Genomic DNA, 27,051 nt, shown 5'->3' with positions numbered 1-27,051 from the left:
TTATCATCAGTTTATAAATTCATTGCTTCTTTGTCAAGAAATAAGCTATTTTTGAATAGTATAGCTCCTTTTCTTGATTGTGCCTTTCAAAATGAGCCTCTGGACTGCGCCTTTTTTTCCTTTGAGCAGGATTTCCTTAGTAATAGTAGTTGACAAGATTGAGAAGCAGAGCTCCTCAGGATTGTCTAGAGCTGCAATTAAAAAAAAGCAACCCACACCTTTGAAAGCCAGATTCAAGGTGCTGTATGCTGCTGGGCACTGCAAAGGCAATGCTGAGGTGGCTATTAGTAAAACTCCCAGAATAACTTCCTCAGAAATGTTTGTGTAGCTTGAAAACATAAATGGTATTTTCTTAGTGTATCACCAGTCTTAGATTTAGTGGGAGTATTCAGCTGCCGCATTTTAGTTCAGCTTGTGGTATGGGTGATGGGAGTTATTTTTGGATCACACTCTAAGTAAATGCAACTGGATCCTGCAAGAACCATCTAAGAGGCAAGTGGCAGGAAACTTTGAAGTAGTTTTGTAAATCTTCTTGGGGGCTGTGTCAGATTTGCTTGGATTGAGAGGGTGACTATTTTGTCCACCATATAAAGCCAGCTTAGAAATGAATCTTCAGACAAGTAATACTAGTTCCTATTTTCTCAGAAGAGTCTCATTGAATGTAAACCTAGCTCATGTGTATCTTCATCTACATCTCGGTATTCTGGTTCTCAGTAATTCCTGATTTAGTCCTGTATTGATTTCTGTCTTGGTGTTTTGTGTCAAGAATCTGTTTAGCGCTTTCTCCAGATCAAGGATTTTGAATGAGAGTGAGTTATAGAAACAAAGACATCTGTCAGATAGTGAGCCCTCTAGTGTAGTAACATGTTTGATAGTGGCCAGTACCATTTCCTTGAAAGTAGTGCAGACACCTCTGTGGAATAAGGTGTTCAGAAAAGAATTTACTTCCTTTGTCTCATGCAATTAGTGGTTTTGTTGTACCTTACCACTTGTTCATATCACATATTTTTCATCCAATTTAAAGTTTGCTTTCTTTGTGGTTTTTTAATGGAAAAGTAATTGTCATGTTTTCAATACTGATGAAAATCATTTTGTTGTAAATTAATGTGCAATTTTTAAAGAATGATAAAGAAGGTTCTCAAAAGTTAATGTACACATGAAATATTATTGAATAAATTTTGTATAAAATTCCATTTTCTAAGTTATATTCTTTTAGTGCCTGTGCAGTCTTGCTTTCGGATGACACAAGCATAAGGGAGATTAACACAGCTCAGAATACTGTGAACCTTACTTGCTTTTAGTGCTGTTGCTGTATGGCATCACAAAGAGGTGATCTCTGTTGGAAGACATGCTTTTGCAGCTTGACATTGAAATTATGCCTCTTGTCCAGTCTTAGAGGTAATTCTTATCCTGATGGTTTAACATAAACACAGTTTAGAGAATACACTGCATTGAATATGTAAATATGACAACTACAGCTTCTTTTCTGTGGATCAGTTAGAGTATATACATAAACAGAGTATCATCTCTTGCCTATTTTGAGTTTAAAAGATGAGGTTGATATCTGTTTCTGTTGAGTCTATAGGAGCTCAGAAGTGCAACAGAAGTCAACATCTCAAGAGCAGTTAGTATATTTTGGTATCATGGTGTTTTCTTTCTTTAAACATTTGAAAGAGTTCCAAAGTATGTGTTGCTTCTATTCCTAAAGAAAAATCCAGCAAAATTTACTTTTGCATATGACCATTACCTTCTAGGTATTTAAAATGTTAAGAATGATTTGGCATTATTATCATATGTATATATGAACTTTTTGCACCAGCAGCTTGAGTCTGTCGTACTATTTAAGAGTTATTTGTTCATTGCTGTAATGTGTATAACTAAGGTGATAGAGCGTGCTTTGCATGTAACAGTATGTGTGCTTAACAAATGTATGGTTTAACCTGCTTTTAGAAGTTTGTTGCTATCAAGTTATATTTTAAGAGTAATTTGTACTGTATAACAGATTTATTTTCCAGAGATTCACGCATATTTAAAAAAAACAACCATTTTTTCAGGTCCCTTTACAGATGTAGTAACTACAAATCTTAAACTACGAAATCCATCCGATAGAAAAGTATGCTTCAAAGTGAAGACCACAGCGCCTCGTCGATACTGTGTGAGACCAAACAGTGGAATTATTGACCCAGGATCGTCTGTAATTGTTTCAGGTAAAAACAAATACATGCAGTTGTAGGTCAGCTGTTTTTAGGCCTTTCATGAAGTCCTCTAATGCTTGATCTTAGAGGCTGTTTGAAGTATGTCAGCTTTTTCAAAAGATTTTTTTAAAAATTAAACTGTTCCCCTTCATTAGTGCAATGTCAACTTGATGTAGAGCAGCAATGATACATGAAAAATCCTCCCTACAGAAATGCTTGCCATTTGTCACATTTATCTGCAGCTCTCTGAAAGGAGGAAAAGAAAGTTGGAAATGAGCAGTGACATTAACAGTGCCTTTGCTTCAGACTACTATATTCATGCTTATGTCTTGAAGTAGGGCATTGTTGGCTGTTGTGATGTGTTTAAAGTTAAGATTTGACAGTGCGTTGCATTTTAAAAAAAAAAATCATTCACAATTGCAGACTAGCTGTTTTGACCATAGTATTGGTCCCTGAACTCTATTGCTTCATAATTCTTCCATTTATCACAGTAGTGTATATTAAGTGGCAATCATTTAATTGCTTTTAAAAAATTATATTTGCTGGTATTTTAGGAAGGTGGAACAGCTTGTAGCCCTTAAATTTGAAAAATCTAGTACATTTCACTATAGAGACACTCTCTCCTTATTCTGTTTTTGTTTTTTGGGTGAGGGGATTAAAAAAAGAATCCTTACTTTTCAGCAGAGTGTGAGCCTGGAAGCTAGACGATATTTTCTTTTTTTTCCATGAAACTCCATGTAGGTTTGGCTTACATACTTCATTCTGACAGTCCCCACAGAATTTTGATAGATGCATGCGTAATGGTCTAATCCTATACTGGACTGTACAATGTCAAGAAGACCAGGTATTAGTTATCGTGGGAGTAGACATTCTCAAGAAAATGGGAAAAGACTGGGTATCAGTCTTCTGATTTGGAAAATGATTTTTGTAGGTCATTCTCCCAATCATTTTGAGGTAGGAATCTCCAGAATAAAGGGGATTATCAAACCAGTGACTGTAAGAGGTGAGAAACACTTTATTTCTGTGGACCTACCATATTTCCCAACCTGGAGAGAGGATAATCCCCTTTTTATAGGCTGTGGTCTTACAGGTTGTAGACATCACAGGCAATACAGGTGTGAGCTCCTAGATCTCCTGAGTCTAGAAAGCTGATTTTTGTAAAACCCTTGGAGAGCTGTAGCAAAGCAAAAAGGAAACATGAAGCAATCCTCAGACCTTTTCAGATTCATATCTTTAATACCCTTTGGGAAGTTTAAAAGAAGCTAGCTTCAGGTGATATGTTCAAATGTTGCAAGGAATAACTCAGGAAAACGTTATGATTGATTAAAACCTTAGAGTAGCTTTCCTTGTAGGAGACACACCAGTTTTCTAATCTAATATGATCTGTAGAATGTGACCCTTTAAAACTTCAGTGTTGCTTACTGGACATGGACAGTCCAGCATCTTGTGGATGAAAAATCATTTTACTGAGAATTGGTTCAAGATTCAAGTAGAATCATAGAATCGTTTAGGTTGGAAAAGACCTTTAAGATCATGCAGTCCAACCATTAACCTAACACTACCAAGTCTACCACTAAACCAATTAAGGGTAGAGTAATAATTTCATGTTTTCTGGCTTGGTGGCTGGAGTATTTTCTAATGAAAGTAAAAACTAGGAATCATGAAGGTTGGAAAGGAGCTCTAAGATCATCAGTCCAACCATCACCCCAACACCACCATGCCTACTAAACCACGTCCCAAAGTGCCACGTCTGCCTGTTTTTTGAACATCTCCAGGGATGGGGACTCCACCACCTCTCTGGGCAGCCTGTTCCAATGCTTGACCACCCTTTCCGTGAAGAAACTTTTCCTAATATCCAATCTAAACCTCCCCTGATGCAGCTTGAGCCCATTTCCTCTTGTCCTATCGTTACCTACTTGGGAGAAGACACCAACACCCACCTCACTACAACCTCCTTTCAGGGAGTTGTAGAGAGCGATAAGGTCTCCCCTCAGCCTCCTCTTCTCCAGGCTAAACAACCCCAGTTCCCTCAGCCGCTCCTCATAAGATTTGTGCTCCAGACCCTTCACCAGCTTCGTTGCTCTTCTTTGGACACACGCCAGCACCTCAATGTCTTCGTTGTAGTGAGGGGCCCAAAACTGAATACAGTATTCAAGGTGCGGCCTCACCAGTGCTGAGTACAAGGGGATGGTCACTTCCGTAGTCCTGCTGGCCACACTATTCCTGATACCAGCCAGGATGCTGTTGGCCTTCTTGGCCACCTGGGCACACTGCCAACTCATGTTCAGCTGGCTGTCAACCAACACCCCCAGGTCCTTTTCAGCCAGGCAGCTTTCCAGCCACTCTTTCCCAAGCCTGTAGCGTTGCATGGGGTTGTTGTGACCAAAGTGAAGGACCCGGCACTTGGCCTTGTTAAACCTCATACAGTTGGCCTCGGCCCATTGATCCAGCCTGTCCTGATCCCTGTGCAGGGCCATCCTACCCTCAAGCAGATTGACACTGCCACCCAATTTGGTGTCATCTGCGAACTTACTGAGAGTGCACTCAATCCCCTCATCCAGATTGTTGATAAAGATATTAAACAAGACTGGCTGCAAACAGCCCTGGGGAACGCTGCTTGTGACTGGTCACCAACTGGATTTAACTCCATTCACCGCAACTCTCTGGGCTTGGCCATCCAGCCAGGTTTTTTACCCAGCGAAGAGTACACCTTCCTAGGCCATGAGCTGCCAGCTTCCCAAGGAGAACGCTGTGGGAGATGGTGTCAAAGGCTTTACTGAAGTCCAGGTAGATGACATCCGCAGCCTTTCCTTCATCTACCAGGTGGGTCACCAGGTCATAGAAGGAGATCAGGTTGGTCAAGCAGGACCTGCCTTTCACAAACCCATGCTGGCTGGGCCTGATCCCCTGGTTGGCCTGCACATGCCTGTTGAGCTCACTCAAGATGATCTGCTCCATAACCTTCCCTGGCACTGAGGTCAGGCTGACAGGCCTGTAGTTCCCCGGATCCTCCTTCCGGCCCTTCTTCTAGATGGGTGTCACATTGGCAAGCCTCCAGTCATCAGGGACCTCCCCTGCTAACCAGGACTGCTGATAGATGATGGAGAGTGGCTTGGTAGCTCCTCTGCCAGCTCCCTCAGTACTCTCAGGTGGATCCCATCTGGCCCCATAGACTTGTGAGCATCCAGGTGGTGTAGCAGGTCGTTAACTGCTTCTTCCTGGATTATGAGGGCTTCATTCTGCTCCCCATCCCTGTCTTCCAGCTCAGGGGGCTGAATACCCTGGGGAATACTGGTCTGACTATTAAAGCCTGAGGCAAAGAAGGCATTAAGTACCTCAGTCTTTTCCTCATCCTTGGTGTCAATGTTCTCCCCCGCATCCAGTAAAGGATGGAGATTCTTCTTGGCTCTGTTTTTGTTGTTAATGTATCTGTAGAAACATTTTTTATTATCTCTTCCAACAGTGGCCAGATTGAGTTCTAGCTGGGCTTTTGCCTTTATAATTTCCTCTCTGCATGGCCTGACGAGATCCCTGTACTCTTCTTGAGTTGCCTTCCCCTTCTTCCAAAGGTGGTAAACTCTCCTTTTTTCCCTGAGTCCCAGCAAAAGCTCCCTGTTCAGCCAGGCTGGTCGTCTTCCCCGCTGGTTTGTCTTATGGCACATGGGGACAGCCTGCTCCTGCACCTTTAAGACTTCCTTCTCGAATAATGCCCAGCCTTCCTGGACCCTTTTGCCCATCAGGACTGCCTCCCAAGGGACTTTCCCAACCAGTGTCCTGAACAGGCCAAAGTCTGCCCTCTGGAAGTGCATCGTAGTGGTTTTGCTGCCCCTCCTCCTTACTTTGCCAAGAAGTGAAAACTCTATCATATCAGGGTTGCTAAGCCCAAGATGGCCTCTGACCACGACATCTCCCATGAGTCCTTCTCTGTTTGTAAACAGCAGGTCAAGCAAGGCACCTCCCCTGGTAGGTCACTTACCAGCTGCGTCAGGAAGTTATCTTCCACACACTCCAGGAACCTCCAAGACTGTTCCCTCTCTGCTGTGTTGTATTTCCAGCAGATGTCCGGCAAGTTGATGTCCCCCACGAGAACAAGGGCTAGCGATTATGAGAATTCTGCCAGCCGCTTATGGAATGCTTCATCTACCTCTTCATCCTGGTTGGGTGGTCTATAGCAGACTCCCAGCAGGACGTCTGCCTTTTTGTCCTTCCCCCTCATCCTTACCCATAAGCACTCAACCTTATCATCATAATTGTTGAGCTCTATAGAACTGAAACACTCCATAACATACAGAGCCACCCCACCATCTCTCCTTCCTTGCCTATCCCTTCTGAAGAGCTGATAGCCATCTAGTGCAGCACTCCAGTCATGAGAGTCATCCCACCATGTTTCTGTGGTGGCGACTAAGTCATAGCTATCCTGCTGCACAATGGCTTCCTGCTCCTCCTGTTTGTTGCCCATGCTGCATTAATTGGTGTAGATGGTGTAGCACTTGAGCTGGGCTACTGATTTCACCCCGAACGTTGCCATGCTACCCTTGGGCTCCTCTCTAGTGAGCCTGGTTATATCCCCTTCCCCCTTCGTACCTAGTTTAAAGCCCTCTCGATGAGTCCCGCCAGCTCATGAGCAAGAATCCTTTTCCCCCTTGGAGACAGCTGAACTCCATCTGCTGCCAGCAGGCCCGGTGCTGTGTAAACCTGCCCATGATCGAAAAAAACAAATTCCACCAGTGGCACCAGCCTCTGAGCCACTTGTTAATCAGCTGAGCTTTCATGTTCCTTTCAGTATTCTTCCCTGACACTGATGGGATTGAGGAAAACACTGCCTGTGCTCCCCGATCCTTCAACCAGTCGTCCAGTGCCCTGAAGTCCCTTTTGATCGCTTTTGGACTTCTCTCTGCAACCTCAACACTGCCAACCTGCATAACCAACAGCGGGTAATAATCAGAGGGCCATACCAGATCGGGGAGTTTCTTTAGTATCATCCCTAACTCAGGCCCCAGGGAGGCATCACGCTTCCCTGTGGGATGGGCCTGGACGGCATATTGGGCCCTCTGTTCCCCATGGGAGGGAATCACATATGACAATTACCCTCCTTCTTTTCTTAACAGAAGCAGTCATAATGTGTGGGGCTGACTGACTCGCCCTCACAACCCCCTGGCTGGACCTTCACCTACATCCTCATTTGCCTGGCCCTCAACTTCCAGAGCCCCATATCTTGTGTAAGGGCAACTGGGAAGGTGAGGGAGGCCAGGAGGGGATTTGCCTGCTGCCCTGGGCAGGGACCTGTTTCCATTCCCCCCTGTCTTTTAGGTCCCCTCCTTCTGCTTTCTGGCAAGAGGGTAGGGGATCCTCTGCTCCTTGTGGAGCCTCCATCTGCTGCCTTGGCCTCAGGGATGGTAGGGTGCAGCTCCACCAATCTATCTCCCTCTCACACTCCCTGATAATCCTCAGTAGTCAAAAGCCTGCTTTATTTCTGTCTTCAACTTTGACTTACAGCCATTTTGTCTTAACTGTGTGTTTGATCTAGTATTGGGGATCTTTCCTATTCGGTAGTCATACATGACGATCAAGGTATTGCTGGACTTTCTCTTCAGGGAATTGAATGGATTGAAGTATTCCATTTGCCTATTGTAAAGTGTGTTTTCATAGTTACAAATAATCCTTCTAATGCTTTGAATATTTCATTTTTTTAAATGAGGCAATACTGGAGCTGTAAACAGTACTTCAGCTTCAGGTTCACCAATAAAGGGAAACAGTATCATACTGCTCGACTCTTCAGTTTGCATAGCAGGGAGTCTTTGATAGCCCTTTTTCTGTATTACTGGATTCTCAGGCAGTTATTCAGCTACGGTGACCCCAGGATGCTTTCATGTGCAGTTGTTTAGTTATAGTGGCTCCACCGTGCTTTTCAGAATTAAGTTCTCTTTCCCAAAGTGTCAGCTTAATCTTTTTGTTTTTAAGCATGTGATTTCTTTTGGGTCACTTGGTAGGCCAAGTGCGCAGATAATTTTTCTAGTGACCCACTTTATCTCATCAATCTCTCAACTGAATGTTTTCAGTGCTGACTCATCTTTCATATAATTAAAAATAGATTTCTCACATTGTTGATCAGAGAGAAATCACTATAGGATACAATGGGATGAAACTCTGTGTTCAGAACTAAATGTTGAGATAGTGTTAGCTCTCTTCAGCCTGTATAATAATCGTGCTGATTCAGAGTCAAGTCAGTTTTTAAATTAATTGTTGGAGGTGTGATTTAACAGTTGTTTTAAGGAAGTCCGTGGGCATTTTGTTTATCATTCAGTTGGGAATCACTGGGTAACCTTCTTCAGCCATGTTTATACATTTTTCCCCAAAATACTAATTTGGTAATACCCCTTTTTCTTTAGCTCGATGCCCTAAATTAACTGTTTATTATCGTATCATGTATTGCTTGTTGTTAACTTGTTAACAACGATTGCTTGTTGTTGGTTTTTCTTTTCAGAATATAGTGTGTTACTATTCTTCCTTCACAGCTTGTTACCATTACTTGTTACTGTTCTTCCTTCTGGTTTTCAGACCCCTTTAAGATTTATTTTGTGGAGATAAAGCCCTCCTGGGTAGAAAACCCAGGCCTATTAACAGGAGGCTTGCTTTCATAATTACTTGTTGCAATTCCCCTAGAAGTGATCTCTGGACTACTCAGGGATTCCAAGAACATGTTGAAAACTGGGGCTTCTTATATTCATGAGATTTTCCATGACTACTCAAAACCGTGAAGAGCTTGAGGAGCTCTTTGAATTTGTGGATTGTCTTTTTCTGCTGCTTTTCAATTCAATCAGATTTTCAGCTGTTATCGAGTGGTCAAAGAACATAAACTTAGTTAACTAGTTATCCAAAGATTCTGCCAGCATGTGAAGAAGTTCTCTGATGATGGAAAGCTGGCTTTGCTATCTTTCAAGTTACTCCATCTGTTTCCTTGGCTTTAGGAAACTGAAGTACGGCATCCTATTCAGTAGTCTGCGGATGAAACAATTCTGAGATAAATTGCTATAGCATCCATACCTGGAAGAAACATTTAGTTTGATCAGTTATGTTTTGGACCACAGTGAGACCAATGATTAAGGAAACCTGACTTTTAAACCTTTCCAAATAGGATTATTTGAAAGCATGTCAAATACTGCAATTCCTTTATGTGCTTTATTTGTGAAATATATCTGATTCAGATTATTCACTTATCCTTTGATTATGCTGTATGTAACATTTGGGGGGGGGGGGGGGGGGAGGGGAAGAGATAGCCATCCTGCAACTTGTAACTAGTATTTAAGGCCTAAAGTTAGGTGGCAGGGTCATTAAATTTAAAGCAACTTAAAGGCCAAGTTAGTAATTTTGATACTGTACTTTTTTTTTTATAAACTAATTTTTTTTTATAAACTAATTTTATAAACTAATGCAGTTCAATCCTACCAGGAAGAATTTATTCTCTGTGTGAGGGGAAGCATGTTGAACTGGACATCCAGTGAAGATTCAGAATTGTGGAAAACATAATTGAATTGTTGAAAACTGTAGCAGTATCAAAGTTTACAGACTGAATTGGTTTAGAATATATGGGAAGGTTGTTCAGAGCATACAGTGTGGTTTTTTTCTAGCTAAATTAGTATTTCTGCTATAGCGTTTTCATTGCTGTAAAATAGGTAAATATACAGATACCTGTTGATAGGACTCCATAAATGTAATTCTTGGAGGTTTTTTTAAACTTTATCTGAAACTACTTTGGCATGCCTTTTAATTTTATGTAAAGATATACTGAACTGGAATTCCCATTCTGTGGAAGACAAGTTTATGTACACTGTCAGATAATTTTATCTCTACAGTTCACCCTGAGTCTTCATCCTCTGGTAGACCAGGTTGCAAGTGTACCCATATACACACACATTTAAATACAATTTATGTGGTCCTGTACTCCCATCTGGAGTAAGGCAACTAATTGTCTCTGAAAGGAGACAAGGGGGCTAACATGATAGTTTGTTTCAGGGTCTGCTCCAGACAGACAGCATGGTTGGAGGTAGACTCTGCTGGTTGTGTATCCATCCCTCTGCTTTCAGTAGTCCCCCAACACTACCACAACAAACCTTGCGTATTCAGGTATTTCTGCAGACCCTTATATTATGCCCCTGGATATGCAACTGTAGCCTATAAAAGTTCTAATCTCCTGGTCTGTATTATAGACATCATGTTATTTCAGTCCCTTTGAACTAAAGAAACCGCATACCAAATAGTGATGCCAGGGTCACCTGGACAGCCGCTGTGTGGTGTAAAAACATACAGTCTGCTCCTGGATGGCCTTGTACAACTTGGATGGATGAAGGTACTGTGCTTCTGTAATTAAAGCTTTCATTTAAAAGTAGTGCTGTAGAAATAATGGAGGCTATAAATACTGTCAGTGATGTAATTTTTTTCACTGGGCTTGTGCACACTTCAGAATAGTATCTTTAGAAACATGAGTTTCTGTTATTGACCAACCAAGTTTTCAACTTTGGAAAGCTGAAAGTATAGTAAAAAGGCTGTCATTCATAAAGTCTGAACTGCTTGCATACTCTACCTCTGGTACTTGTAGCACAAACTATGTTGTATCAGAAACATCTGGTTTCATCCAGAAGGGTGTGTGGTGGGTGTTTTTTTTTGTTTTGTTTTTTTTAAATCTGCATTACAGTATATTGAAAGCTGAAAATGCAGTGAGAAAATACATAAGATAAAACGCAAGGAGTGGGTATTATGAGTTTTATTTTAATGTTTCACTTAAAGCTACCTTTACAGGGAATTTGATTTTGGATCCCATCCTTCTTTCTTTGCTGGTAAAATGTGGTGGAGGCCCAAAACTTGCCATAGAATTAAAGTGTGTACCTGGATTTTGGAGTACTTTGGCCAAATGTTCACTGTTAGACTGGACTTACAGTTAAGAATGTTAAAACCTAAGTAAAACGTGTTGTGTAGTTATTACGTAACTAATATCTATAAAATTTTTTTCTAAAGAGCTCAATTTGGAAGTGTTTTAAAAATGTATTATTAAAGCCCCAGGAAGCTTTACCTCCTATAAGAACCGTAGTTTGAATGAAGTATTTTACTAGTTTTGCTCCCAGCTTAGATTAATATACCTTTAGAAGTCAGTGGGATTTGCCCCACTGCTTGGTGGTCTACCTAATGTAGGTTCCCCCCCTGAATAACTATCATCATGTGTGCTACAATTCTTTAACTTTGCATTCACTTAATCATAAAATGTGCTTATTCCAAAGAAAAGTTGGGTGGTGTCTGCTTGGTGGGTTTTTTTGTCTATTTTAGAGGATCTGTTTGTTCATACTTCTATATGAAATGTCTTTTAGCTATAGTAATTACAGAAATAATTGTGTCAGCTACACCAGACTCTGAAAAATTTTAAAGATCTTTTCTCTCATACCTGTTGCTACAGTGTATATCTGCTCTATTTGCAACACTGCTTTTGCATTTTAACCTTCAGTGTCTGTTCAGTGAGAAGCACACCTAAAGTGCATAGCATGCTTGTTACAGTGATTAGCTGAAGAATCACATTTTTATGCTTTATTTTTTCTTTTGAACAGTAATGCTGCAGCCTTTTGACTATGACCCAAATGAGAAGAGTAAACACAAGTTTATGGTACAAACAACCTATGCACCACCAAATATTTCAGATATGGAGGCAGTGGTAAGTAAAAATGGGGTAAAATGACTGTTGTATATTCCCCCCTCCCCCTTAAAATTTCAGGCTTCAGCGTAAAGGAATCATGTTTTTGCAATTTATTTTTGGAGAAGAATTGGGTTTTCTCTGAACAAGTATGACTTCCATATGTGATTCAGGACTCTTAATATTAAATACAAGCTCAGTTCTTAGAACTCACCTAGAGAACTGATTGAATGGAAATAGTAGTGGATCTAAGGTAAAGTCAGTTTAGTGTTAAAATATGGGCGTGTGGTACCTTATGTGCAGCTAATCTGAAGGGGATAAACAGATTTTATTTGAAGGAATCAAGAATATATTTAAACAACAAGGCTGAAGCTGTGTGAAACGGGTGCATTCAGTCTGAAGAGTGTGTAACTGTAATGTTGAATGGGATTATAATGAATTGAAACATTTGGTAGACTAAGATATGTCTCTCTACAAGATACCCAAGTGGCTAAACACAGTACAAATGATAGACTTATTTTCTGTTTTAATAGAACATGTTGTAGATTCAGTTCTTAGGCAGGATTGGTCTGATGGAAGATCCAGAAAGAAGATATTTAGGTTTGTGCTTGCTAGTTCAGAAGTAAGGACACCTGTTTCTGACATTACAAGCTGGCAGCAATGGGAAGGAAGCCTTCAGTTGTCAGAACATGCCCTTTAGGGTGTACGTGGAATCCTATAAACGTGTATATTATGGTGGAGGGGAATAATGCAGAGTCTTCTGTCTCTAGAGACTGTTTTAAGGAATGTCTGAGTTTACACAGGTACGTTCAATGTTCACTGAAGGCAGAGGAGGAGAGGGGGAACAAAGGATAAAGATGAGGTCTTATAAATCACTGAAATCCACCAGACCTCTGCAGGTTTAGGCTCTGTCCCCTTATATGAAGGCAAAGACTACTGTGGCATCACTCTTCACTGGAAACAGTGGAAAACCTTTTAGATTTTGTTAAGCTTTTGAGACACGTAGCTAGAAAGTTAACATCTCTCTTCCTTGTTGGTCTGGTTTATGTTTTTTTAATATACTCCAGTAGCTCTTGGTTATGTGTGGTAAGTGGAGTGTAACTATTTGGTGAGGATATAAAAATCCATTTTAGAAATACCTTTCAAATAACCGCTTTCCCAGTGTGCTCAAGTATAGAATACTGGGAAACAGATGTTGCAAAAAATTGGTAATTGTATTTATAAGTTACTGTACAACTAATGCCACTGAAAAAAGAACAAAAAAAAAAAGGTGGGGAGGGGGAAGGATGTTATGAAAAGCCTGGATATTCTAGTCTGTAACACCTGCAATTCTAAGGTAACTTCAGAGGACTTATTGCTGGAAAAATTGCCGCGGAGTTCAGACCAGTCTCTGAGCCTAAAGATCTAAGGCAACTAAATGAATTGTATGCCTTCAAAATTAATTGTCAGTTGAGCAGAGAGATTCCAACATATTTCACAATTATTTAAATATACTGATAACTGTTAGAATTTAAAATGGCTTTTTATAAAGAGCTTTGAAAAATTGTCTGGGTCCAAATTGTAGTGTATTATGCAGTAAAAGCAGGAAATGGTTAAAAATCTAAAATATGAAGAACTGAAGAAACTTACTCTGGAACTAAATATAGAGTCACTAAAAGGTATCTTTCAATCTTTTGTTTAAAATTGGTGCTTCCAAGATGGGACGTAAGGAGTACATTTACCAAGGAGCAATAGGGCTAAAACTTTTTTCTTAAACCAACTCAGATGGTAATTGTTCCTCATTGTGTGTTAAAGGAACCGCTGTGTTGTCCCCTCCCTATCCCCTGCAAACCTCTGGATCCATCCTTGCAGTCAATTTACTCATTTCCAATTCCAGACTTAATTAACCATTTCTAGCTTTCATTATTTCTCAGTAGTCAAAGTGAACAAAATAACATTGTTCAGAAGCAAATCTGAAAATTGCAGCTAGGATAAGGACAGTATTCAGCTATGTAGGAGGCAGGTACTAAGAGCAAGCTTATGACTGTTCAGATGTTTGCACGAGTCTGGCATGTTAAGTAACTGTATTAATTATTGTCTTAGTGGAAAGAAGCAAAACCTGATGAGTTAATGGACTCCAAATTGAGATGTGTGTTTGAAATGCCCAATGAAAATGATAAACTGGTAAGTAAAAGAGTAAGAAACTGTCATACACTGACTGGTAGGATCTCACAGAAATTTGTTTTGCATTTTTTTTTAAACCTATTTGATTGTTGATTAAATGGATTGTAGGAATTTGTACTAAATTAGACAGGAGGGGTGTTCAGTATATAACTGCTCAAGGATTCATGGGATTATAAACAGCACAGGTTGAAAGGGACCTTGAAATAACATCTGGTCCAACCTTTTGTTAGAAAGGGAGCACCCTGTCCCACTGCAGCTTTAAAAACCTCCAGCAATGGAGACTAGTGCCAAAAATTATTATGCTTTTGTTATTTTTATTATTGATTTGCTTTAGCATTTTATTGCTGTCAGATTTAAAAAAAAAACCAGCCTTCAATAGTGCAATCAGTGAAAAGTGAATTGCATCATTTGCTTTTTAAAGTATTAAATACTTTTCAATTTAAAAAATTCTGTTTCTAATTCAGCTGAATTAGAAAAGGAACTACTGATTAGACATGAATGCATGCTTTGGGAATCCTAAATGCATTTTTAAGATAGTGGTAAAGACAGATAATCAGATTAAAAAAAAAAAAAAAAATCCCATTACCAGTTGTGTAGGAGATGAGTTTCATTGTGTATAGGCTGAATATGTCTGTTTTGTGTTGCCTGATACTTGGAATAATAGTTAACTGTCAGTTACCTAGAAGTTTTGCAGACTATGACTAAATTCTTATGCATTAACATTTTTTTTTGCCCTCATACTTGAAATTCTGATTCATGGAATCTTATTACTGTATATTCTGGGTTGTTTGTGAGTTTTTTTGGGTTTGGGTTGGTTTGGTTTTTTTTGGTGCTGCTTTTAGCATTGTGAATTAGAGTGCTAAAGTAGGATTTCTGTAAACAACCTTATTCACTTTATGGCCTTGACTTTTTCTTTTTAGTACTGTCAGTTTTTACAGTAGTCTGTAAGGCATGTTGGGGCAAAGTAGCAAATCCATGCATGTGAAAACCATTTCATTATTTACATGCATAAAGGGTCTCAGTGAAGGCTGCTAGCTGGCCAGTCTTTGCAACCATTCTTTTAATACAGTTTTTGGAGATATTTTTCAGGCGTGATGTCAGTATAATGTTTTTAGTGGGATGGGTTTTTTTTTTGGTAAAGGACAATTTATGAGATGCGGCCTTTTATTCAGGTGTAAGCTGCCTAAGTGTGTGTTAAATGCTAAAACTGTAAAGGTTAAGCGTTTATTATCAAGGCACTGAGTTGTTTACTTTCTGTGTTTTTTACCTTCTTATTAAAATACATCTTAGATATTAGAAAAATTATAATACTTGTTTTTAATTTTATAAGATGTATAATGTAGTGAGAAAAATGTAGTGGATTATGCAAAACTACATCCTTTTGTACTTTCTTGAATGTGGTATCTTCATAGTATTGACTATACATAATATTTGTATTTTTCTGAGTAGCGGCATAGGGTTGCAAAACCCTGCTGTAGCAGTTGATTTAGTCAATCCCTTTAACCTGGCAATGAGAAATCTGCCAAGTCCTGAGGGTAAGCCTCACCTGCCACCTCAGGATATACCTACACCAGGACACAAGTATGTCACTCCAGTCAGCAACAACTTTCCTCAGATGTCTACAGTTGTAGCCAGAAGATTGACATGAAGAAACCAGTCAATGAGGTCAAACAGCAGAAGGAGGTTTGTTCCAGGGAGATAAGTCTTAGGTCTCTAGTGAAGTTTCAGTGCTACTAATGGAATTCAGTTCAGCTAGCAAACCAATTAAAAAAAGCAACAGATCCTGATTTGCTTACCCATGATATACCTATGTTGGTCTTTTAAAATCCAGTTAGGAGTACCTGTGTGGAGTAGCAGGATCTGGCTCATAGGCTATCTATGGCTGCATTGCAAAAAATGTAAAATGCGAGTAGATGCTGTGGACTGAGTAACTGCTACTTGCATAGGAACTAAAGAAACTCCTGCATCTTTTTTTTAGTTGCTTTGTTATTATGGATGTGTTTACCTTTTGATGGGTTTTCTGCTACATTTAGTGCTTGCCTTGGACTACTTTGGTTATGAAAGTTGTAGTATGCTGATGGTCTAAATGACAGCTGTGTCGCCAAGCAAGCAGGAATACAGAAGTCTAAATCTGAATATGAGCTGTTTCTGAGTGTATTGCCATATGAATGCTGTGTTTTTACAAATGGTAACCTGGGCTATACAGTTGAATCCATTTTATTATTAATGTGTACTGAAGATCACTGTGTATTTTGAGCAGAGCTTTGGGAACTAGATTTTTTTAATTTTATTTTTGGCTTTTTCACAGCTTCTTCTGTCACTTTTCACTTGTATTCAAAATTAGTAATGTGTGTTTCAGAGATGCCGAGAGACTTAAATTCCATGTTTGTGCATTATTTTTGTTTTCCTTCAGTAAGAGGTGCTATAAGTACAAAATATTTGTGCCATACATACTTCATATTAGTTTGTGATACCACCTGTTTTCTTTTGACTTTGTTTTGTTTCCTACTAATGCAGGATTACTTTCTTCCTTTTATTTTTTCCCCTCAAGTTCAAATGCTGTTTGGTGTATTTTATGCCATCTTTTGGATGCTTGCTGGGTCATTGTTAAGCAACTAAAGTATTAATTTTTGTCTCAGTAGCATGTAGTACCAAAAGTAAACAGTGCAGTCTTCTCTTGCTTTTTAATATTTGAGCTAATCAGAATTGAACTGATAACGGCAGTCTTTGTTCAGATTACTGTAAATATAAACTTCACTGAACTACATTAGCAGCTGGATTGTTTCAGTTTTAAGCTGTGGATGATTTTTCTCTAGGTAAGTAAAATTCTCAAGTCATTCTTAATATTTGTAGAATGATATAGACGCAAGCAAACCCACCCCAGTACTGAATACATCTAAGCAGGATGGACCGATGCCAAAAACACATAGTGTTTCACTTAATGATACTGAAACAAGGAAGCTAGTGGAGGAATGCAAAAGACTTCAAGCAGAGGTGATGAAGCTGACAGATGAAAATCGGCACCTGAGAGTAAGTTCTGCTTCCATGTTTATATTGAAGTGGCTTCACTCTTCTTGATTGAAAGGTCTGGTTTGTAATTAGGCCAATAAATATGTATTCCAGAAAGTCGGTACAGCTGTTAGAATGTCAAGATTCGTTTGTAATACAATTTTACTGTCCTGTATATACTGTATATTTTGAACTTCTCAGTGATTGAGACTTTGTGATTGTCATGTATGAGATACTGAAGCTACGTAGTTTTCTTCTTAAATGAAATGGTCCTATTTAAGGTGGTCTTAGTTACTTTAAATCAGAGATACCGAATTAGTGGCTTTTATTAAAAAGTGCATTGTTTTAAGAATGAGTAAATGAAATCCAAAGCGGTAACATTCTGTATCAAAAATTGTTAGTGAACAAGAACAATTGTTTAGCCAGAGCAGGTAAGCAAACACTACTTTCCAATACCTTTATGTAAAGGTGCCATTTCAGTATCCTGTAACTAGTCAATATGTGACTTTATGTGACTCTTCTATATATTTGCTTTTGGGTTTCATTGGCCGTGGTAGCCTTTTAAAGAACTGTGAAATAATGATGTGTCCACATCTGTAATTCTGATGACACCGGAACATTTGGAGAAACACTACACAAAGCAGATGTTTCTCCTTAACAATAAGGAATTACTGCTATTTAATTCTGACACATAGTAAGTAAAAGCAGGATTCTTTGTTGTGCCTAGCAAGAATTTCAGAATCTTTCCTAACTGGAGTATGGAGAGAGAATAGTGGGTTACCTGTCCTTATTTGAAATATTATGGTTTGCTATGTTCATATGTTGGATTTTGGTGTGATGTAATGTATTTTCTTTTTTAACTTTACTTAAATGTTCACCAGTAAATTTGGCCTTTGTGTTCAGTTTTTACAATTGTAAAGGAGATGCGTTCATAAATTTTTTTTTTTCCATCTCTGTTTTTTTCCCCCTCAGGATGAAGGCGTGAGGCTCAGAAAGATAGCGCACTCGGACAAATCTGGATCACCCACAGCTTTGGCCTTCAGAGATAATGGCTCTAATTCTCTTCCTTCACTTCTTGTTGTAATTGCAGCCATTTTCATTGGATTCTTTCTAGGGAAGTTCATCTTGTAGAAAGAATGAGTGAGAGAAGCATGCAAAATGCAGCTTCTTCTTCTTTTATTTTTTTTTTTTTTCCTTGGCCAGAAAAAGATTTGTTTACCTACCACTTTGTTGGTAGTATGGCCCAAGTGGCCTTTTTTGTGTACAGCATCATAACAGGCTTTGCCTTTAATGATCTCGCACGGTTAGAAAACACAATCTGAAAAGACAAACTGTTCGGCTACTGGACAAAATTGTACATTAAGTCATCAATAGCAGGTGTCAATTGCACAGTCAGTCCTTTATGAAAATTCATAAATAAAGAATTGTTCTTCCTGTGGTTTTAATAAGAATTCAAAAATTGTTCAGAGTCTTGTAAATGTTATTTTAATAATCCTTTAAAATTCTATGTGTTGCTGTTACCTCTTGAAAAATGATTTATTCGATTGCTAATCCCACTCATTCAGGAATATGACAAGAGGTATTCTGGGGGAAATGGTGCCTCTTACTGTGTAAATTTTCTCTTTACCTTAACTTTGCTAATATCATGGCAGGATTTCTTTCTTATCCCTTGTGAGGCATTGTTGAGCGTTCATCATCTTCACAATCCTGTCCCATAATATTTAACGTTACAAAAGAAATAAAATTGTTAACAGATTTTTCTGCTGGGTAGCCTGTTTGTGTGTGTCGTACTTCTAGACAGGATTCCTAACAAGTTCATTGTTCATGGTAATTTGCTACTTGTAACATGGCTATTTTGAAGTTCATTTGCTTAAGTCTCTGGCTTAGACTGTTGTAATTGAAGCTTGGGGTGGGGGGTGGGGGGGAAGGTTTCCATTCCATTAGTTTAAAAAAATGAACTGTTTTCTGGCTGCTTTCAGCTAGAGGGAGAATGGTTATCAAACTTGTTTTGGGACAGAATAATTTGGATATTCAGCAGGTACAAATACCAGACATGAATGTTTTCAGTATATTAACAATTTGCTTGGATTGTGCAGGAGTGTAATAATCAACCTTCTGTTCCATCTTTGGATCTTCTGGGTGTCTTCCAGGAGTCAACATTATTCTTTGATTTCATAAGGGTACTTAATTCACATATACTAACTTACTTGGTTGGTAATTCTGTTTTAGCAGATATTCAAAACTGCAATTTGAATGATTCAGACACCCATAGTGAATTCCATGATGCAGAAGAGTTGATACTTGCTGAGTGAGCCTCAGTTGCTCACCTTTTGAAAATGAAAATAATTTTTATGCAACTCTTGGCAGATCTACCTGTGTTAACCATGTATAGCTAAGTTTTAAAATAATGCAATTTTTGGGGGTCTGAAATGCTTCCCTGCACTTAATCTTATGTCTTGCCTCATCTCTGAATATGTCATAAAACCAAACAGTAGTATTGAACAAAATATTATCTGTACTTCTGACTAAGCATAATCCAATACAGGGAATTACTTGTAAACTGAAAAATCGTGGAAGGGATATACTCCTGTAAGCAAAATTGTGTATGCTTTTGGACAGCTTGACTTGATGTGGTGCAGCTAAGTGTGTTAGACCTTGGTATATGCACACCTTATGTAGCTGAGAAAAATGTTCTGGAGAAGATGTACGTTATCTTGGTTGCCTTTGATTTCTACTGCTTTTTTTTAAAAAAAAGAAAACTACATTTACATCATGTTCTGTCATTGCTCTCTGTGATAAACTTTTTTATAAAATCTTGCATATGTGCAAGGAAGATGATGAAGAAAATGCAAATACTGCTTATCTTTTCACTTAAGTATGCAAGCACAGATGTTTCCAATTACTTGTTCCAGTGTCTACATTCAAGTCTCCTTCCATCCAGTGATTGGAAAAACTATGTTAAGGTCTTGATTATTTTGGTTCTGCTGGTTCAGAATGGTGTAATTCTCCTGATGTTTTTTTTTTCCTCTCCTCTAACAGAACATTGCTGCATCAAACTTTCATAGCCTGTTCCAAACTGATTATGTGGAAAATAACGAAAGCAATAGTGTGCAGGATGTAGTTTGCTTCAGACAGAGCTGTCATTCCTGCACTGAAGGGGGGGGGGGGAAATTCCTCTGGAAGATCTTAAAATGTTTACAGCATAGTGAGTGTATAGAGGTTTTCAAGGGTAGCTAGCACTTTCAGGACTTGAGAGTGGAAAAAGGAGTCATTGCTCAATGTAGCTGACTCGGTTTTGATACCTGGCAGTAGAAATAAGGTAAAAATAACAATAAAATTAGATTAAATAACTTTTTTCATAAATAACAAACAGGTGGTGGTAAAACTTGGTCATGGTTTAAGTAATGTCTTCAAAGTGAAAGTGTGCAGCAGACTCATAACCAGTGTACTTACAAATGGTATAAGGAGACTGTCTTGGTTTCCAGTAATCCCTTCATAGCTGTATATAAAATGTAATGCTAAAACTATTTTGCTCTCAGGAGTCACTTTGGATGAGATCAACTGTATTCAGTGAATGATGTAATATGGATTAAATTGTTTGTCTTTGTTCCTGAAATGGTTAGAACTTCTTGCTTTGTCTGCCTGCTTGCTTGTGTGTGTAAGCACAGGGAAATACAGTCTTTCCACTACTGATATGATCGGACAATGATGCCCAGAAAGTGATGTGAGGCTAAATGTGTAACTTCAGGTAAATATGCATTGCAGGTTGCTCTTCTGATTTCTCAAAAGGGCAAGATGGAACAAGTGTACAGTATCAAAGTAGTATTTTAAAGTTTTTATGAATATAGCACTTTAAAAAAGGGTAATATGATGATTCAGGGGGGAAAAGAAGACTAATTAAATAGAAGATATAGCTTCTGTAGTAACTCTGGGCACCAAATTTAAGCTACTTAAAACACATATATATATATGAAGTTCATGTAGGAAAAAGTTATTTGTATCAGTGCACAAGTTATTTGTGCACTTCTACTCATTCTTTAAAAGCTGTTGACAAACACTATTGCCCAGGCTTGCATGTTTCTGCTGCTATGACTGAAGCTGATTTATGTATAAGAAGCAACCAAACACTAGCTTGAAACTTCATTATCCTCTTGGGAGGAGAGGGTGGAGGGAGGAGGTGGAAGGTGACATTTTGCCAAAGCGGAAAAGACAAAGTCAATAAGCAAAGCTTATCTTTCAGGCCTTCTTCAAAGATATTAAAAGTTGAAGTGTTAATAAACCATTAAAAATGTAATAGTGTCCTTTTTATTTTGGAACTTCTCCCTGACTATGTACATTCTGTAGACTGCTGATAGTGAATAGATCTATCTAGTCCACCTCGCAGGCGGTGTAACTGCCCTGCTTCTTAGGTACTGCTAGTAAATAGGATGAAGCTGGCATGGGTGAAGATTCAGTGTTGGAGTGAAGAGCAGGTGCCTGAATCCAGGCAGCACTGAGGATGCTGATGTTTTGTCAGATTTATAGGAGTCGTTGTGACAAAGGGTTTTCTCTTTCCTTCTTGGAGTCCCTAGGTATTTATGCTTCAGCTGACTTGCCAGGGCAAACGCTTGCTTCAGTCTGTGGCAAAAGATGGAGTGAGAGCTGCACGGTTACAGAGCAACCCCTAATAAAGATTTACTCTAATACTGAAATGCCCTGCTCTTCATGTTTACAGGTGGGATGAAGTTCCGTGGCTTGTCTTTTTAGCCGTGTGGCTGTGAACGGTTCAGCGCTTTGCTTTCTACGCTGGTTCCTGTTGAATGGCTTTGCGGGGTGTGTCCTGGAAGGCACATCCGCCTGCAGCACTGACCGCTGCTGCCAGGGGGGCTCTTGTCTTTGCCGGTCCTGAGCTTCTGTGGCAGCTTTAGTCTGGTGGCACACTATAATGTTGGACAAGAGGGGAGGCTAAATACAGGAGTCAGTTTTCACAAAGGTTTTTGCTCCTGTAGGAAGGCCTGAAACTAATGATGATTAAATGAGACAGATTTCTTTATTTCCTGTCTGAACTTCTTTTCTGGGGTACTCAACTAATGTAACCAAGTATATGATCTAAGTCGGTCTGTTGCATTTTTGTTTTTGAATGCAGGTTGTGTACGTTTAAGAAAAATTCCTGATTCTGATAGGGCTGCGTAAGCAGAGGTAGTGATGGTGGTGTCGCCTTTATTTGCCCTCTAGGTGACAAACAGCTATGTAGAAATGGGGTCTTGTGCAAAAGCAAAGCAAATGATTCTTGTATTTTATTTGGCTTTCTCATTACTGCTAGATGCTAAGGTCAGTGCCTCTTCCTCTTTTCCAGGGACAAGGGTTTATGTGTTTGCATGGTGAACTGGATCTAGGAACTGATTTGGATGAAATATAATTTGTAGGGGATGAAAGATTTTGTTTTAACTAAACCGTGGTATAAGTATCTCCCACCATGTTAGTGTCATTTTACTTAAAGCTTGGTACCAGTTTATGCAATGTTGATATCACTGCCGGCAGGGTATTGAATCCCTGTTTATACAGTAGCTACTTCTGTTGCTGGCAGTGGTGGAATGCTGCTCTTCCCCTCTTTCTTCTTTAGAAAAGATTTAAAGGGTGTTATGGTACCCAGGCACAGAGGCAAGAGACAGACAGCTATTATTATAGCTAAGCAGTCTGAGCTCAGACACTTGAAATAAATGAAAAATTAATTGAAAGATGACTGAAACAGTTATTAATTCTTACCTTTAAAACTTGTGTATAAGAAAAAAGGCATTGTGAGTAGTTTTGGGGTTTGTGGGGTTTTTGGTTGTTGGGGGTTTTTTTTGTTGTTTTGTTTTGTTTTTTTTTTTTTTTTTTTTTAAAAGTCTGCTTATCATCCAAGTTGGGGGTGGCGGGGGCGTGGAATTGCCACAGTCTGGGAATAATTATTTCAGGATGTTCTTGAAAGTTTATCTTTCTACTAATGGTGGTGTAGGTTCACATGCATAGGTGAATTCAGAGAGATTGTCACTGGTGATCAGTGTCTAGGCTTTTCTCAGAGTGGATAGTAATTAAATAGCAATCTTTGTGAGTGTCTCAGTCTGCCTTGTAAGGATGGCTTATCCTGGCTTTAGTGATGGGGAAACTGAGGCACAAGTGCTAGGACAAATGATTGGGAAGGGATGGTTTAGACACAGCCCCTGTTCTCTAGCACATGCTCCACCCCGTTTCTCATCAAGCCTTCCTTGAGCCTTGTTCAAGACTTTTTTTTTTTTTGTTGGGTTTCCAAAATGCTGCTTCATGTTGCTTGGAAATTTGTCATAGGCTTTTAAAGCACCTTCCTAAAGACACCTGTTGCCTTGTCTGTTCCTGAAGCTGTGTTAAACAGGCAGAAAATGTGGCTGTTGGAGAGGTGTTTAACAGTGGATTGTGCTCACTGGGATTATGATGCCTGACCTCTCCTAAAGACGGTGGGGGGGAAAAAAAGATGCTAAACATTTGGGCATGTTGTGTTTGTAGTCTTAGAACATAAAAGTGTGTCTGTATAACAAAAAAAATTTTGTGGAGCCAGTACTGTTTGTACTTTGCAAGTACAAGGAAACAAACAGTCCTAAATTATCTGTACAACTACCTGTGTTACTGGTGGTGTATATTGCTCTACCCACCGGAGCAGTAGTCCAAATACAGATGATACAGACAGCTATGCTCTGATTTTTGGAGGCACTTCTTCAGAAGAGCCGAGGACTTCTTTTTTTTAAAACCTAAACATGTTTGACTCCTGCAAGCAAAGGTGCTCCAGCAATAGTAGACTCTTATAGAGGTTAAATCCACTGATGTGTTTTCACTCAAAATTAAGTAAACACTTTGCTGTTATTACTGCTTTGCAGACTGCAGTACACCTCTGCACTGGTATGAGGGCTGGTTTGAGAAATACTAATAATGAGAATCTAGTAATTATCTGAATTATAACGATTGTGCTCTGTTTCTTAATGGTTGAGAGGCATTGCTTTAAGTCATTATGTAGGACAGTCTAGTTTAGAGAACCATATTTTGGAAGGACTTAGGAGGAAAGTCCACAGAAAACAAAACTTGAACCCTGGGTCAAATACAGACAACCCTCTAGAGCTGTAATCGGAGGTACTAAAGTGTGCAGCTTTGATAATGAAGTGAGTGGTTCATAGAAGGTGGAAGCTCATGTGGTGGCTAATTTTCCTTGATTGCCTTAATCACATCAGGTTAGTTTAAAATTTTGAAATGATAAATGAGACACCTGTCCCACATGTCACTTGGCAACTGGAGAGTGGTTTGTGTCAAGTGAAGAAAAGGAGTGCGGTAGGAAGAGATGGTCATGGCACTAGGGACATGGTTTAGTGGTGGACTTGGCAGTGTTAGACTTGGTTGGACTTGATCTTTTCCTACCATCCTAAATGATTCTGAGAAGAGTGAGATGAATTGCTTCAGAAGTGGCTTTGTTGATGGCTGTGTCTTCCCAGGACAGCTGGGCTGTTAGAGAGGTCTGTACGTGCTGCCTTCTCCCCAGACGTGCTGGAAACTGCTGTGTCGTTCTCCAGGAACAGGGCTTTCTCTCCAACCTCAGGGTGTAAAGCCTCAAACACAGTCACCGCTCTGGTAAACAGGAGAATGCCAGGAGAAAGATTTTCATTTTATTCACGCCCAGGATTGTCTAACCTCGGATTTCCAATGCAGCCTTCAACTTCATGGCACTGCTTTCAGACTTCACTTTCTTGTGTAGTACCTTGAAATATTTTAGCCCTTGGGCCTCTCATTTCACATCCCAGCTTCAAGAAAATCAGAGCAGATTGCTTTCTTGATTAGGTAAAATTATCTCTTCATCCTGCCTCCACAGGAACCAGATTACAATGGCAAAGGAAGGTCAGTGTATTTGTGGAAAAACGTAACTTCTTAAGGAGGCAAGGTTTGTGTGATTGCAGTGTCTTTGTGCTGCTTCTCCCTGTGTGAATTTGAAATCTAATTCAAGCCACATTCGATAGAGAGGTTGACGTTTCACAGATACCAACTCCCTCCAATTACAGGAAAATTAGAGCTGAGATGAAAGACATTTAAATTGGTGCTCCCATCCGGGGCAAGCCTGCGCAGCGAGCTGGAAAGATACCTGTCCTGCTTGCTGCTGTTTGACCAGTTGGTGCTGGCGTGCTTGCCAAGCTGTCAGCGTGGGCATAGATCAAACGCCCCGGCAGCCGCCGGCGGTGGCCCGGCGCTTGTCAGCAGCGTGGGTGAGACGAGCGTGTTACACGGGAGCAGGTTAGCGGGCACGGCGGGGGAAAACTCGAGCTGTCACCGGAGTAGGCTCACGGAAGGGGTGTGCGGTGGGACAGGAGCTTGATTTGTCTGGGGGCAGGAAGGAGGTGATGCAAGAAAATGCTAAATAATGGGGTAAGAAATGCTAAAATTTGGAAGACAGTATAACCCTGCATGTATGCATCCTTGCTTCTCCAACGTACTCTGCTCAGGCACTTCGGAAATACTAATGATTTAATGATTGCAAATGGGTGGGAGAAGGAATCTGCTCTTCAGAGGAGGTGTTACTGACCTCGAAGCTTCTGTTAGACCAGTAATTAAAAAAAGTAAGCTAATTGTGGTTTTATAAATCCACTTCTAGAGCTATTTAAAAGTTGCATTTGTGGAACTATAGGCACAGAAATGAGGCAGCTAATCAAAAGTAAACATTTTCAGCAAGGTAGCCGGCAGCATTCGGACAGGGGCCTCTGGATCTCCTTGGCTGCTGCTCTGAGAGCGCGGTGGGGAAAGAGCAACGCATGACCAGCCGGGTTAGCTCAGTTGGTTAGAACCTGGTGCTAATAACGCCAAGTTCACAGCTTCAATCCCTTGCTTACTGCAGGGGGGTTGGGCTCGATGATCTCTCCAAGGTCCCTTCCAACCCAAAGCATTCTATGATTCTATGACCCGACTCCTCCGGCGCTCTGTGCATGCAGCGCCGCTCGTTAGGGGAGCCACGCAAACATTAATTCCCCTGTGGGCAGGCATAATAACAGGGTTATGCAAAACTGTTGGTGTGTGCCTGTGTACATTCATATTTACGCCTGATCTGTGAACAGAAACCTACCTGCGGTGCCTGTATGCGAACTGGTGGTTACAGCAGACTGGGTTGCTATAGGACTTTACATTGTATCATATGTTTGTAACTGCTTCAGTTGCCTCTACTAATCCATTTTCCTCATTTGATTGTCCCTAATTTTTGAGCTACTTTAAAATTGCTAATTTTCAGAGCGACTGGGTGCAGAAACACTTCATTCTTGCCAAATGGGAGCCGTCTTATCCAAAACCCTCTCCTAAATGCACTCTGAGCCTCTGCAAATGTTAATTTGAGACCTTCAAAGAGAAACAAGAGGCTTAAGCAGGAGGATGCTGACACAAGGTGAATTTCCAACATCCAGAAGCATTTGCTACTGCTTTCGTGAAATGCAAAGATCTCGGCTGTCAATCCAAAAGCATTTTTAGATTTAAAGAAATGAAGCTATTCTTATAGGAAATCCTTCCCAGTCTCATGCCTGATGGCTGCTAAGGCCTGTATGCTCCCTTTTGTGTAGCTATACATTGATAATTATCTCCTAGTCCCAGCTGGAATTGTGGAAGCTAAAGCACTTGTTCTTATAATAGAATGAGCCACTAATAGTCTCAGATTTAAAATTAGACTGTCTGTCAAAATGTAGTAGTATTTTTTAGCACATACAATGTATTTGAGACTTTATGTAGCTCTTTGAACAGTTTTAGTGAACGTGTGATACTACTCATTAAAAATGTTGGTAATTCCATGAATAAAGTACTTACATATGAGCTGTGTATATATCATTATGTTTTCCAGTTGCCATTTATATATACGTTTTTAGATGAGAATATGTTGAAGCAATGCAAATCTTACAGTTTAGTAATAGTATTTTCCTTCTAGTATTAATTTAAAACCCTGCAGAAAAATGGTTGGTACAGCTTAGACCATGCACTCATTTCCCCAGTATCACTTATGGA

At 39.8% G+C, this 27,051-nt stretch overlaps 1 protein-coding gene across 1 annotated transcript in view; it reads left to right on the top strand.

The window, feature by feature from the left end:
• Positions 1-20,205, top strand: part of VAPA (VAMP associated protein A) — a 36,874-nt gene extending 16,669 nt beyond the window's left edge. The window contains exons 2-6 of the mRNA XM_075705188.1: positions 2,055-2,207; positions 11,789-11,892; positions 13,954-14,034; positions 16,888-17,064; positions 18,016-20,205. Of these exons, the coding sequence (XP_075561303.1) occupies positions 2,055-2,207; positions 11,789-11,892; positions 13,954-14,034; positions 16,888-17,064; positions 18,016-18,174 (674 nt within the window). The 3' untranslated portion in view covers positions 18,175-20,205. The remainder of the gene's footprint in view (positions 1-2,054; positions 2,208-11,788; positions 11,893-13,953; positions 14,035-16,887; positions 17,065-18,015) is intronic.
• The last annotated feature ends 6,846 nt before the right edge of the window (positions 20,206-27,051 follow it).

Source organism: Pelecanus crispus, chromosome 2 (genome assembly GCF_030463565.1).
Source record: "Pelecanus crispus isolate bPelCri1 chromosome 2, bPelCri1.pri, whole genome shotgun sequence".
Taxonomy (NCBI): domain Eukaryota; kingdom Metazoa; phylum Chordata; class Aves; order Pelecaniformes; family Pelecanidae; genus Pelecanus; species Pelecanus crispus.
The sequence above is the reverse complement of the archived record's forward strand: the minus strand, read 5'-3'. Positions and strand labels throughout refer to the sequence as shown.